Source organism: Microcebus murinus, chromosome 11 (assembly GCF_040939455.1).
Source record: "Microcebus murinus isolate Inina chromosome 11, M.murinus_Inina_mat1.0, whole genome shotgun sequence".
In the NCBI taxonomy this organism is placed as follows: Eukaryota; Metazoa; Chordata; class Mammalia; order Primates; family Cheirogaleidae; genus Microcebus; species Microcebus murinus.
In genome coordinates this window covers 31,264,006-31,278,922 of record NC_134114.1, presented here as the reverse complement: position 1 = coordinate 31,278,922, position 14,917 = coordinate 31,264,006, and the positions used below count along the sequence as shown (strand labels likewise).

At 36.0% G+C, this 14,917-nt stretch overlaps 1 protein-coding gene across 2 annotated transcripts in view; it reads left to right on the top strand.

The window, feature by feature from the left end:
- The first annotated feature begins 2,892 nt into the window (after nt 1–2,892).
- The window catches only part of C6 (complement C6), a 71,149-nt gene continuing 59,124 nt past the window's right edge, over nt 2,893–14,917 (top strand). The window contains exons 1-5 of one of the 2 annotated variants that reach the window (XM_012777779.3): nt 2,893–3,006; nt 4,100–4,168; nt 7,463–7,625; nt 9,033–9,189; nt 10,848–10,992. In XM_012777779.3, coding sequence (XP_012633233.2) covers nt 7,483–7,625; nt 9,033–9,189; nt 10,848–10,992 — 445 coding nt within the window. In that variant the 5' untranslated portion in view covers nt 2,893–3,006; nt 4,100–4,168; nt 7,463–7,482. Of the gene's footprint in view, nt 3,007–3,988; nt 4,169–7,462; nt 7,626–9,032; nt 9,190–10,847; nt 10,993–14,917 lie in introns of those variants that run through there. The other variant, XM_012777778.3, reaches the window with a different exon arrangement.

Here is a 14,917-nt window from a genome sequence, read left to right as displayed (position 1 = left end):
CAGCTTCCACTGTTCATTACCTTATATTTGGGGTTATTTTCTTGGCAGAAAATACCATTTGGCTGTGAATCTATCATCATTAAAAGAGGAATAATGGTTTGTAACAGAATACATATTCTTCTGGAAAAATGATAATTGTTCCATCTTAACTTTTTATGCCCTGGCTCTAATTTCCTCCTACACCCTTCTGTTTCTTTACAATTATAGGCTTTGTCTACTGGTCAGTCACTAGCAACTTTCTACTTTATGAAAATAGGGCATTTTGTGTGAAAAGGTATTCCATGTCACCAGCCAACACTTTAGAAGGCCTAAAGTTGGTGAAACAGCTCAGCTCCAATAAACTTCATAGCAAGCTTTGTTTTTCAGCAGCATAGCACATATGCAAACATTGTTTAGAGAACCCCTATATTCTTTGCATGCCCCAAAGCAGGCAGACCTGAGCACAGTTGCACACAGGTAATTGATTCCTAGCTCAGTTCCAAGTAACACTACTATTTTCCAAAGCCAACTGGACACTGTGTTGTATTTATCAGATCAGAAGTCTCTGCCTCTAGATTGCAACTTTTTCTGTAAGGGGCCAGATAGTAAATATTTTAGGCCTTTCAGGCTATACAGTCCTTGCTTCAACTACTTAACTCTACTGGTGTAGTGCAAAAGCAACCATAAACAATGACCAATTGTGTGACTTTATTCCAATAAAATGTTATTTATAAAAACAAGCTGCAGGCTAAATTTGACTCACTGGCTAATTCACCAATCCTTCCTCTAGAAAAAGACTCATAAATGTAATATATCGCTTAACCATCTGTGAGGGCCCAAGGTGGGGAATGTAGATACATTGTTGAAAACATGTTACATTCTTAGTTGATCCCAAGGCTATTCTAGTGTTTGGATCACAGACATTTGTACTTCATCTCAAGGATTCCCCCATACCACCTTTAACTCTCTCCACCTGTTTTTCCTGTGCCATGGCATACAATCTTCTTACTTCTCTTTTGTCGTTATAGCCCACATTACCTAAAAACCCTGCTTAACCCCACCCTATAGCTCCCGACTTAGCATTTCTCTAGGTTATGACTTCTAGAATTTGCCTTTGGCTCCAAGCATTGACTCAAGAAAAATGTATTTTATTTCAGATCCTGAAATACCAACTAGAGAAAGAAGTGTTCACACTTCAATTAGATATTTTCTTGCCCAGTTATCAAAGATTTCTTCTTTTATTTATCTTCTTGCTATTCGAGTGTAAAGTTGCTATACCAGCCCAAAGTATCTTCAGCACTGGTCTGCAGCACACCATTATTACACCACTCTACTATCCTCTTAGCCTCAACTTTCAACCTTTAAAATCTCAATACAGTATAGAGGAAAGGAAAAAAGACTATAAATCAGATTATCTAAATTCCAATTCTGACTTACTCTGGCCTTAGGAAAGTTACTACCCTCTATGTTAAAATATGTTACCTTTGGGTGGTGGTTTCCCAGCTGTGCTTCAGAGAATCTTCAGACCTGCTGAGATCATCATTTCCTACCATGTGGTGAAAATTTAAGTTGTCTGAGGAATTGTTTTAACTGTTTTCCATATTGAAGACATAATGAATATTTTTTAAAAGACATTTTTCTATAACTTTGAAAAACACTTACTTTAAAATGAGGAAATAGAATTTCAACGAAGTGATTTACTGAAGATCACAAAGCTGGTTAGTGCAGAATCAAGTCTAGAATATGTCTCTACATTCTCAAATCCTACAGTTTTCTCTTTTTTATTGCAATATTTTTTCTTCCCCATGTTATTCTGATATCCATATTAGTCAATCTCAAGCTATATTATGACCCCTTCCATATGCACAATTGTCATTAGTTATAAAGACCCCATTTGACCATTGCTATTTAAACTTTTCCAAATTAAATTTTCTATTTGATTTTACTGTCATATAGGAACACTTTTTCTATAATCAGCTTATATCCAGCGATCTTTTTAAATTACTTTATTAATTCTAATGTTTGTCTATAGAGTCTTTAGAATTTTCTACATACACAATCATATTGTCTACGATTAATATTTTCTAAATATTTCTCAACAAATATTCTAAAATCAGAAAAGATAAAAATCTATACATATTTTAATTAAATGGACACATTCCTAAGGGGAAAAACAATTCTAAGCTATTAATGTAGAGGGTTTTTAAAAATGGAATCAGAGTTTTCCCTGCAGTAGCAATAGCTATTACATTATAATAGCACTCAAATGGGAAAAATCACTGAAAATTCAGTGTTACCCTGTGTAATATCTCTTGCTTAGAGTTTCAGGGTTACTGCTCATTGGCACAATCATTTGCCAAGTTCAAGTTTCCACAGAATGTTTATTTTGACAACACTGTAGGTGTTGCTAGGTCTCTGGGAGATGAAAACCTTACCTTGGGTTAGCTAGCAATAGGGAAAGAAAGTTTGTTTGGATTAGTATATAAACCCCCTTCACTGTGTACACCTATTATTTTTCAGTAATTGGCAGATTAAGTCCCTGGACACCACAAACTCTGTTTAAAGGTGACTGACATAATGATTTCATTTGCAATCTTGATATTTCACTATCATAGATTATGTTTCCAGCATACTTACCCTTTCATGCATGAAAGTACATCATAACTCAGCCTATAGCCATTTCTTTGTCTTTCTTTTAAAATAAGAAATAACCACTTTGCTTAAATCTCAAAAAAACTAGAGGTTCATGTTTTTCAAATAAATGTCCTTCCAGAACACATTTGAGATCAAGTTTCTCTATGAGTTAAACTACAGTTAAAAGTAAAGCAAACATACTCTTTAGCCAAGGTCAGTCATGTGCCTGGACTTCCCCGCCTACCTTGGCAATGGTAAATATCATTTCTTACGCCTCTGGGCATGTACAGAAGAAAAAAATCAAGAAATAAGAGATTCAGGAAATTTGCAAGGAGATGAAAAGGAAGAACCTACAGTTCGGGGTAAACTAGGGTATGCTCTGAGATCTGTCAGGTAAGATGTGCTGAACTGCCTTGTGAATGAATTGCTCATGTGAGTAAAATACATCAAAAGGTGACAGGTTAAAATAAAATGGACTTTCTATTAACTAGAATTTTCTAAATGCTTACAAAGCCATCATCAATGGTTTGATGGGACCACTGGTTTTTAGAAAATTCAGGAAGAGAGGGCAATTATGAGAAAACTGCAGAATTGCTGCCCTTCTACCACAGCACTAAAGTGGAAGATTTCTCTCAACTGTCTTCATCTATTCACTGAACATCTGTTTGTTCCATGTTTGTACAAAAATTGTATAGTAATGGGTAAAATGCCTACAAGTAATTTTAGATACCTACAAATGTTGAGAGATGTTAGAAATTAATAAAGAATCATATGATATTATGTGCTGGTCATCACAAAAAATTCAGAGAAATAATTATCTCTTTGAATGGAAATTATTGTTTTTACATAAACAATTTTCTTCCTAACAAAATATTATAAAAGAAGATACCATTAGCTCTTTTTTAGTACCTCATCAAATATGTTTTGACGTTACCATCTTAATTTAGATATCACTTTCCAAATTGCCTCAGAACAGCTAAAGACAAAGAAGAGATCAGAACATTTCATAAGGGTCTTGCAGTTTTTGATGCAGTTTTTGATGATAATTGGAATAAAATCCACCCATACTTTTCAAGCTTATGGAAGTTAAAATAGTGCCTGCCGAGAACTGAGAACTAATCTCTTGCAATTTAACTTCTCCCTATCATTTACATGGTGATTTCACAAGATGCTTTAAGAATTCGTTTTATCTATAATGGAGAGATTTGGGAAAATACCTCTCTTCCAATATCTAATTTAAAAAAAAAGTAAACAGCGACAACAAAGATACACTGAAAAGGTCCCTGTACCAGAAGATCCCAATTTTGACCATGTGGGGGAGGGTGGGGGAGGGTGGGGTTTGCCTCTCTAATTTGTCTAGTGGTTGACAGTTATCTAAAGCTTCACATTATTTAGGAGCCTCAACTCCCAAGGGCCCTGAAGCCAATGAAAATCCACCCAATCTGGATCAGATGTTTAGGACTCACACCATTCTTTCTGATCACAGCCCAAATTCTATCCGGCCACTCTTGTCCCGTGTCCTGTGGTTCTGTGTTGCTGAGGAAAATCAGAAAAGGTGAGTTACTTACCAGGAAACTTAAATCAGCAGGTGGGTGGAGTAATTTTTAAAGGAGCCTCTTATTTTTATGATTGAAATAGTCTATGGCTGTAGCAGGTTATCTGTGAGGTGGATAACAAAGGTTGGACAAAAAACATTTGTAGTGTCTTCAATTTCAGTCTACCTTCCCAAACAGTGATAATGGCTTATATTTATCTGTGTCTCACACAATGCCTAACAGCAAACAATGGATATCCAAATGTGTGTCGATTCCATTTTAAATTGAAGGACATATTCAGCCATATGTCAATGGATTTGGTTGCTTGTATTCCAGCATCTCTGTGCTTGTAGGAGAGTTAAAAAAAACTACTGATTTAATGTTTAGAAATACTCTAAGTTCTGAGCATGTAGGAGAAACAATTTTTATATCTAATCTCAAGCTTTTGGCTTGACACAAGATTTATAAAATGATGAACCCATTTTATTTTTACTGAAGTACCCTTTTGTCACAACTAAGAAACATAAACTTTACCAAATAAAAATCAGAAACTCACCCTCTGAGACACTCGAGAAAGCCATATTTCAATAGGGCAATTTGGTAATATCTATCAAAAATATAAATTTAACTATCATTTGACTAAGCCATTCTATTGCTAGGAATACACCCAATGCCCCATGGGGATACTACAAAAGTATGCTAAGACATAATTGCAAAGATACTGCAGTTTGTGTACTAAATATTCATGAGTAGGATTATGGTTAAATCTAATACAATACATCCATATGATATAAAACTATACAACCATTAAAACGAATAAAGTAGACATGCATCTGTTGATATGGAAAGATCTTCAAAGCATATTACGGCCGGGCGCGGTGGCTCACGCCTGTAATCCTAGCTCTCTGGGAGGCTGAGGCGGGAGGATTGCTTGAGGTCAGGAGTTCGAAACCAGCCTGAGCAAGAGCGAGACCCCGTCTCTACTAAAAATAGAAAGAAATTAATTGGCCAACTAATATATATAGAAAAAATTAGCCGGGCATGGTGGCACATGCCTGTAGTCCCAGCTACTCGGGAGGCTGAGGCAGGAGGATTGCTTGAGCCCAGGAGTTTGAGGTTGCTGTGAGCTAGGCTGACACCACGGCACTCACTCTAGCCTGGACAACAAAGCGAGACTCTGTCTCAAAAAACAAAACAAAAAAAAAAGCATATTATGAATTGAAAAACGCGAAGCACAAAATAGTATTGCATATTCTTTTTTTGTGTATATATTTAAAGAATATGCTTACATGTATATGTGCAAGCTGATATATGAAAGAATTTTCCCTTTATTGGATATATACAAAAAAGAGAAAACAGTGATTATATGTGAGGAGAGCTTCTGGTAACAGGTAGGTAAGAACCAGGTCTTATATTTTTCTTTCTGCTTAAAATCTTCAAACATAGGCATGTATTATTTGTATTTTTAATATCAGCTGAGGTTTTCTGGTGATTACATTATAAGCCATCTATCTTAGTTTTCTTTGTACATTTTTATATTTTTCAGGGCATAATAAATGTTATCAAATAAATGAGGTGGACTAAATAAGAAAATAATAAATGTATTAAAAATGAATTTGAATCTTAAGAGATCTAGTTTATTTTAATCCACTATTATAAGAAACTACAGATAAACTACTTATGCCACAGTCACTCTTGCTAAAACAATGGATGATCATCAGACAGATGAGTTCAATTCTAAAGTCTATGAACTAGCCATAATCCAGCAGAAATTTTAAAAATTTTATTACACAGAAGTATCTGTAAGTATGGACTCAGATTACATTATTCAAATCTCATTAAAACACATTTTTAAAATGTGTCCTAGACTCAATCAATTCAACAAATACTTATTCAATACACACTATGCTTGCTCTCAGTCTTCTAAATGCTGAAATGAACAATATAGACAAAAAAGATCAATCACCATGGTGTTTACATTTTAGTGAAGAAGAGAAAGAAAAAAAGATTTTTTTAAAACTTAAATAATTATGTATACATTGGGAAGGGATGTATAACAGAGAAAAATGAAGCAGTGAAAGAAGATAGAAAACATTGGGGGGAAATTATAATTTCAAATATAGTAATCAGGAATATGATTTTATTTGTAAGAGGCAAAACAACTAAACCCATATTTCTAAATATTTTGAACATGAATAGCTTTATTTAATATCAAAACATATTTTTAATATTCATTTGCTGTAATTTTGGGAGCCTCTAATTTTGAAAAAAATTTATGACCATCAGCTACTATTAAATTTGTAACACTCTTAAAACATTTCTAATTTGAAAAGCTAATATGTATTGAGTGATGATTCTATGCTAAGGATTGTTCTAAGTATTTTACATGAACTTTCCTAATGAATCCTAACAAAAGCCTTATGAGGACAGTGAAAGTATTACTTTTATAGGTAATGAAACTGAAACACAAAGGTGAATGACATTTTACTTTTTAAAATAAAAATTACTATATTAAATATGACATCATTGTCCATATATACACACATATATTAATCATGTTGCACGTTTTGTTAGTGATGGTAAGATCAAACTGTGATCATGCCACTGCACACTAGCAGGGGGACAAAGTGAGACTGTGTCAAAAACAAAAAAAAAGAGAGGAAAAAAAAGAAATTCAGTGAAAGGATGTACCTCATTCAAGGGAGTCTTGAGCTCTCACTTGTCATGCAGCCTCAATTCTATTGTACTTCCTTGAGCCTCATTTTCATCTCCATAAAAGGAGAAGGAGTTTGACCTAGAGGTTTCAAATATCCATTCTAGATCTAATTTCTAACTCTACATGTAGAGGCAGCTGGACAGTGAACTCTTTCTTTAGCAGCTTTCCAGGATGCCAGGAAATGAAATAGAACTTCCAAAGGAATGGTCCAAACTTCTTCCCCAGTCTCAGAAAAGTATAAAAAACTGAAATGTACCTCAGGGTACTGCCCTCCCCCCCAAAAAATGAGCAGTTGTTTTGAGAAGTATATTATCTAAGTCTCAAATACTTTTTGGAATAAATTCTTACAGCCTATCACTAACAGTTCAAAGAAACTTACTAGTACTGGGGACTATGGTAATCTCCACCTTAAAAAAAAAAATCTTTAAAAATAGGATTTGTACTCATGAGCATGTGAATTTGTAGGTATTGACTTAAGGAAGACAGAGAAATGCAGATGTTTTCTAAAATCACATTTGAATTTGTGACTCGGGATGACTTGTAAAATTTTACCCCCAACAAGCATTTGATGTATATTAATTACATCATTTTGTTTTAGGGGCTAGTGGCTTTCAAGGCATGACCAGACACTCCATCCTGTATTTCATCCTGTTGAGTGCTCTGATTGACAAGGGCCAAGCCTGCTTCTGTGATCAATACCCATGGACTCAGTGGTCCAGCTGCTCAAAAACCTGCAATTCTGGAACCCAGAGCAGACAGAGGTGGGTGTGAGCTATGTATAAAAGCTTTTCTTTGTGCCCTGGGAGACCTCAAGGATGGAGTCAGCAATATCAGAAGTGCCGCACTAAGCAATGGGAAAAACACCATCTCAAAGTAAGAACTCATAAATTTGGATGGAATTTGAGGTATTTTTCGCATGAGGATAAAAGGAAGTCTACTTTTGTTCTCTCTTGAAAAAAATGGGTTTCCAAGAAATTGAATTAAGAATCCATGCAATACTTTCAGTTGACTATTTAACTTACTTAGAATCACTACTCAAGCTTTTTTTTTCAATCAGCATATAACTCTGCTTTCCTACAGTTAGTGAGTTAATGACAGAAAATTTTCTACTCATTAAACTGAGTCTAACAGGACCTCAATTGAGCAGCACTGCTAGCTATTAGCTTGATTGTTGGCACATACAAAATGGCAACAAAACTGTGTTTACTTGATGGCATTTAATAATTCAGTCTTTTCACCAATTCAGACTATGCATCCCCCATGGTTTCTTTAAGTGTACTAGATAGTTCAGTACCATAAAAATGCTCCCATGATTTAGGGGAGAAAAGCAAAAGTGTAGTTTAACTATTATAGCACTTTTTAGAGACTTATTTTAGAAAACCACTTTTACATATACAGTGGGAATCTCATTAAAATCACCATTTGACTTGCCCAATAAACTATTTACTAAGTATGTGAAAACAGATTTGTGTATAGTACTCCTCTACTCAAGAGTCCTCAGTAGCTCTCGACTGCCTACCAGGTAAAGCAGTATCCCCAGCTGGTCACAGGAGCTCCTCCCTGGAGAATCCCCTGAGCGTGCTCTCTTCCACTGCGACTCTTTGCACATGTCATTCCCACCAAATGCCCTTCCCTCTGTTACCTTAAAAATTCACATGAATTTTTCAAGAAGTCTCTCTCATGTCACTTTCTCTTTGAATTTTTGACCCTATTTCAGTTGTTGTACTTATCACACCGTGTTGTCATCTTTTAAGCAATCTTCAGGAACTTTCTTTCATTTTTCTTTCTTTCTTAACCTTTCAGTCCCTTTCAGGAAGCCAACCCATCAGGGCCAGCTTCATGGGTACAGGCTGTGCAGTCACACAGGCCCCACACTTAGAAGGGCTTCATGCTTGGCTTAACAATCTGCCATTGCCGCCTGCCTTGAAATTTGTAGTTTTTGAACAATAGGTCCTCCATTTTTATTTTGCCCTGAACCCCACAAAGTATGTCCTGAATTCCACTAAATGATACGAACTCTGCATATATGTATACCAATCTGCTTGGTTTTCCATGAAAACTTTCTTTCTTTTTATTCACTATAGTTAATGCTCATTGATATTTTTTGTATGGATCTGGAGCGACAATAAATACATTCATTCCAGGCAGCCTTTTCCTCACTGTTACAGACAAATAGTAGAAGATAAGTACTACTGGGATAACTTTTGTGACCGGCTCTGCACCAAGCAGGAGACCAGAGAATGTAACTGGCAAACTTGCCCTATCAACTGCCTCCTGGGAGATTACGGACCGTGGTCAGACTGTGACCCTTGCCTTGAAAAGCAGGTAGGTGAAACACAGGCATTTCCCCAAAATCTGAATCATGATAGAACGCTCTGATTCCCTGACAGGCTCGACAACACAGAAATGCTGAATTTCTTCAATTTCTGAAAATAAACTCTCCCAGCTTCCACTGAGGGAAAAGTCCAGTTAGCAATTTTTTTAAGTGGAAGGGGATTTATTTTACATGTTTTATTGTCTTATGAACACCAAAAAGAAATTTTGCCCTCAGTATTGGTGTTGTCCTTAACCAGTTCTGAATTTCACTGCTCGTATCTTCTGAGAATTCTGAAGGCAAAAGTAGGTGCAGATTAAGTATCCCTTACCCAAATGCTTAGGAACAGAAGTGTTTTAGATTTTAGACTTTTTTGGATTTTTTGAATATTTGCATAAACATAATGAGATATCTTGGGAATGGGACCCAAATCTAAACATGGAAATTCATTTATGTTTCATATATGCCTTATACATACATAGCCTGAAGGTAATTTTAAACAATATTTTTAATAATTTTGTGCATGAAACAAAGTTTATGTTAAGTACTTATGTGTAGAATTTTCCACACATGGCATCATGTTGGTGCTCAAAAAGTTTCAGATTTTGGAGCATTTCAAGATTTCAAATTTTTAGATTAGGGATACTCAGCCTATACTAAAAAATAGGGATTTTATTCCAAAGTTTAAAACCAGACAGAAATGAGGGAAATGAATCAAAAGCTTGGCTCCTTGACCTTCTTTGAAATTTCCTCTCCCCATGGGAAAGTCCCTCGATTTGTTTATTGTTCTCAGTTGCAATATTTACTCACCTCACGTTCATTCCTGTAAGGGCATTGGCCCATGTGAACCACAGTCTGCTGAACATTTACACATCAGGGAAGAAAAAGAAACTCATCTGTGAAGTACTCACTTACTCTCTGAGGGGAACTGTTGTAAGCCCCTTACATGTCTCAAATTATTCAAACTTCCTATCATATTGTGTTTTTCTACCCATTTTCCAGTTGAGGAAGTTATAACTCATCATGAGTTAAGTAATTTTCCCAAGAATACACGATTATTTAATAAACTAGCTACATCTCCAACTTGAATTTTTCTGATATCAAAGTCAGCAATTTTTAGTCTTGTCATATTTCCATTCTTCCCTGACTCTTGTCATATTTCTAATCTTACCTGACTCTTCTTTTACACTCACCATTTCAAATCTTTTAAAGTGTCAAGATTATGTCACCCTTGGTTTCCATGGTGACTCCCTTATGCAAAAGAATCTCAAAATTCTTTCACATGTATTGTTTCACACTATCTTTGAGATAGAGAAGGGCTATTGTTATTGCCTAGAAGAATTTACTGCACTCTGAAGACTCTCAGTAAACATTTGTGTATTTGATCTTGATTTATAATAATTTAAAACCATTTGGTTTCAGAGTTAGAAGAATCCTAGAAAACTTTTTGCCCCACTTCCTCATTTTGCGGGTTGGGAAACTGATGCTCAGAGAGGTGATGGCTTCCCTAAGGATACTCAATAATGGAATTGGAAGAATCATTAGTAAAATTTAGGAAACACTACCTTAAAAAAAATAACCACGGTGATTGAGAAGCCCAATTTACTTAGAAATATTTTGACCTTGACCTTGCCTCCGAGTCACTTGTTTTTCTCTTGTTTCCTTCCAGACTAAGGTCAGATCTGTCTTGCGCCCCAGTCAGTTTGGGGGGCAGCCATGTACTGAACCCCTGGTGACCTCTCAACCATGCATTCCATCTAAGCTCTGCAAAATTGAAGAGACTGACTGCAAGAATAAATTCCACTGTGACAGTGGTAATGTACTTTTGTAAAACATCTCCACTAAAAATAACTTGACTAAATCAAAACTATTCCAATTGACTACCAGTGAAATCTATGATAGAAAAGTCTCACCATATTTTAGACATGGGGAAATGGAGGAGTGTTGTGCTGCCAAGTATCAAGATATACTGAAGTGAAACTACAGCCTCTAAGTTATATTATCTTGGCCACTTACCTGATTAATTTTCTCATGAAGTAGTGACATCCAGGTCTCTACCCTGTTATAAAGCAGGAAGAAGAGAGAGGAGGAGGAGGAAAAAAGAGTAGGCCGTTTTTTGGTATTGTTTTTGATGTTTTTTAGGAGACAGGGATCTCTCTATGTTGTCCAGGCTGGAATTCTTGACCTCCTCGGCTGAAGCAATCCTCCTGGCTCAGCCTCCCAAGTAACTAGGACTATGGGCATATACCACCATGCCCAGCTGAGTAGGCAGATATTTTTTTAAAATTGGCTATTACTGTGCACAAATCTATAATCAGGATAATCAAAAAGCAGTAACATTTAAAAAATATTTTCAACATAATTTATTAAGACAAGAATATGAAGATATTGCATGAGGGGGATGACTAGACATGATGTGGCAAATCTTTTGACTGGCTCCAAAGTTAATTCCAAAAGACTAGCTCAAAAATGATTTAAATGATAGCAACATTACCTTCAAGTCCAATGCTCAGATGCACAAAATCTGGTTTCTGGATTTCATTATATTATAAATCAAATCTTGAGTATACTACTTAATTATTTGTACTCTCTTGTTAACTAACAGCTCTCCAATGCTCACGATTTTGAGTAGTCTGCATCAGATTTCTGCAAGGTTTTCAGTAAACATCCAAATGGCAAACATTTGAGCTTTTGTAGGCCATGCAGTGTATCTTGCAACCACTTAACTCTGTTGTTGTAGCACCAAAGCTGCCCTTGACTGTCTATAAGCGAATGAGCACAGATTAGTTTTCATAAAATTTTATTTATAAAAACAGGTACCAGGTTAATTTTAGCCCTTGGGTCATAGTTCACTGTCCTCTCTAAATAGTCAACTTGAAATAACAAATAAAATTAAATTTCACATAAATAAAATCTGTATCATTTCTGTGTACTTGGGGATATACTGAAAAGTAAAGTATTTATAACTAGATAGCAGATTTCACATTCTGGAGAAAATTGACCTAAGACCTTGGAATTAACATTCTCCCCTCTTACTCCTTGCTTCCTGCCTTCCACTCTGCCAACTTTTTCTGAATGTCAGACAGGAACACTGGTGCCAGAGATTTCCCTTCGTGCCCCCCATACCCCAAACCTGAGATATAAGTATGGGATGTGGGTAGGGAGATCTATATTGTGCCTATATATTTATGTCATGTCACGAATTGTCAAAAGAGGGAATATGAAAAAAATCTTGATGGCAATGACTGAGGGCAATACAGATCTTAGCATTACATCCAGGATATTAAAATCAAGATTTATAACTGAAGTACAACCATTTGAAGCTTGAAAGATGGATTTTACCACAAATAACCAGGAGAGACTCTTTTATTCAGTAGAGGACAAACCTTTGAAAAATTACAAAAGAATTGTGCTTAGGCCCAAAATACAAGCTTGAGAAGACTTGAGATGCTTCCATGGGTCACTAATTTATGATGAATTGTTTTAGAAATGTTAGCAGTGTAAGCACAGCTGATCTCTAGTTCATCAGCAGTTATGTCCATAGCCATCAATTTTTAAAAATACTGAATTGTTAAAATGTGTCTGAAATAGTTGGTAAACAGTTGCTGCCCTGAGCACCCTATGTAAACTTTGCCCTGCTTCCCAGAACCCAGAATCCCTAAATCTTTCCATGATACAGCAACTGATTGGTAAATCCCTGGTACCGATGTAGTGGGCATCCATTCTGATTGGGTGATGCCATGGACTTTTTGTTGTTAAATATTCCATGGAAGATGATATACTACCGTGCTCTTCTAAAAACATCTCCTAATCCCACTCTCAATGAGAATAAGAGGTTGTATGGATGATTGTCTGACTCAAGATGATGTTAGCCCTCAATTAACAGCACTATCTATTCTAAACAGATTCGCCTTCTTCCCTTTCCTCCCTGTGACTATTGTCCAGTCTCCCGAGAGTTCCCAAGACTAAATGTATTATTTTAAGTTATACTTGGATTTTTGAGAATTACCCATTAGGCTAACTCCCATGTATGGTGCCAACTCCTCTTTCAAAGTCCTAATTTTAAGCATAAGAGACTAGAACATTTTCAGCTGGTTATAAAAATATGTCATTGCAATAACACAAATCACTTTGAGTGGATAGAAAAAATATGTGCAATTTCTAGATGAATGCAAAGTTCTAAGTATAAGTGTATATATTAATATGTATGTGCTGGCTAAAACATACTTACTTCTGCAAATCCTGTAATATTCAAACTGCCCTTCACTTTCCTATTCTTTCTTTGGTATAGGACATATTTATGGCTTACAATATCTCTCCCCTTGTGCTCCTATTCCATTGAGTTTTTATGGCCTGGAATCATTCTCAGCCATGTCCTATCAGGCCTACATCACCCCTGTCACATATTCCTAAACATCACTGAAGCTGTATCCTCTTCCTTCATCCTCGCTCTTGCTAGGAGGCCCTCTCTGATATCTCTATAAGTACCAGATGGATAAAATGTCTTGTATTCTCACCTCTCCAGTATCTTGCTCACTAACCTAGGCTAATGAGAACTGTACTCTGCATAGGTATCATTATCTCTTGCTAATAAAATGTGATTTTTAATGTAACAATATAAAAATTCACTTTTGCTTAAATTCACCAGTGCTAGATTCAAAACTTCAAAAAATTATAATATGTATACATTTATTTTTTTAATTAAAAACTTCTCTCTGCTTCAAACTAAAATGCCGATTCTGTTCTGCCATAAAAAAGGGAAAAGAAAAGAAACAAACAAAACTAGAGATGTACTGTTTAAAAATACAGCATCTTTCAGCTTATATCTCAGAATTGACAGAAATTCAATTCCACCTGTATTTTCAGTCTTGTATGATTACAGCATTCATACTTATTATTCTTTTTTTTTTTTTTTGAGACAGAGTCTCACTTTGTTGCCTAGGCTAGAGTGAGTGCCGTGGCGTCAGCCTAGCTCACAGCAACCTCAAACTCCTGGCTCAAGCAATCCTTCTGTCTCAGCCTCCCAAGTAGCTGGGACTACAGGCATTCGCCACCATGCCCGGCTAATTTTTTTTTTCTATATATATTAGTTGGCCAATTAGTTTCTTTCTATTTATAGTAGAGACGGGGTCTCGCTCTTGCTCAGGCTGGTTTCGAACTCCCGACCTCGAGCAATCCGCCCGCCTCGGCCTCCCAGAGAGCTAGGATTACAGGCGTGAGCCACCGCGCCCGGCCTATTCTTTATAATAGCAGTCCAAACATAACACAAATTCTTGAATTATTAAAGGAAGACAATTATTTTCATTACTCTCTACTTTCTAAGTGAAGATTGTTAACCAAAAGAGTTGAAACTAAGTGCTTTATGGAAAATCCTTTTTTTAATAAAAAATTTTTATTCAATAGACTACCCAATGTCACTGAGCATTTTAGTTAAAACAATCATGTATAATTGTAATAAGATGCTGATCACAACTTAAAATAGTCAACCAAGTAATCTGAGTAAAACATTCGATTATTGTCAGCTGGACCTGTCATAATGGCACAGATGCCAGCATCCCTGAATACAGGCAAGAAGGTGAGGAGCAGGAGAGGGGATATCTCTCATTGCACATAAGGCATTTCAGTGTCTGTGGTACATAGTCACACACTGACTCCAAGGGTCCTTATGAAATTTCAGTAAGTCGAAAAAGGAAGAGAATTATTTTAGTATATGAGGCTTATACCATTTTCTAAATTCAC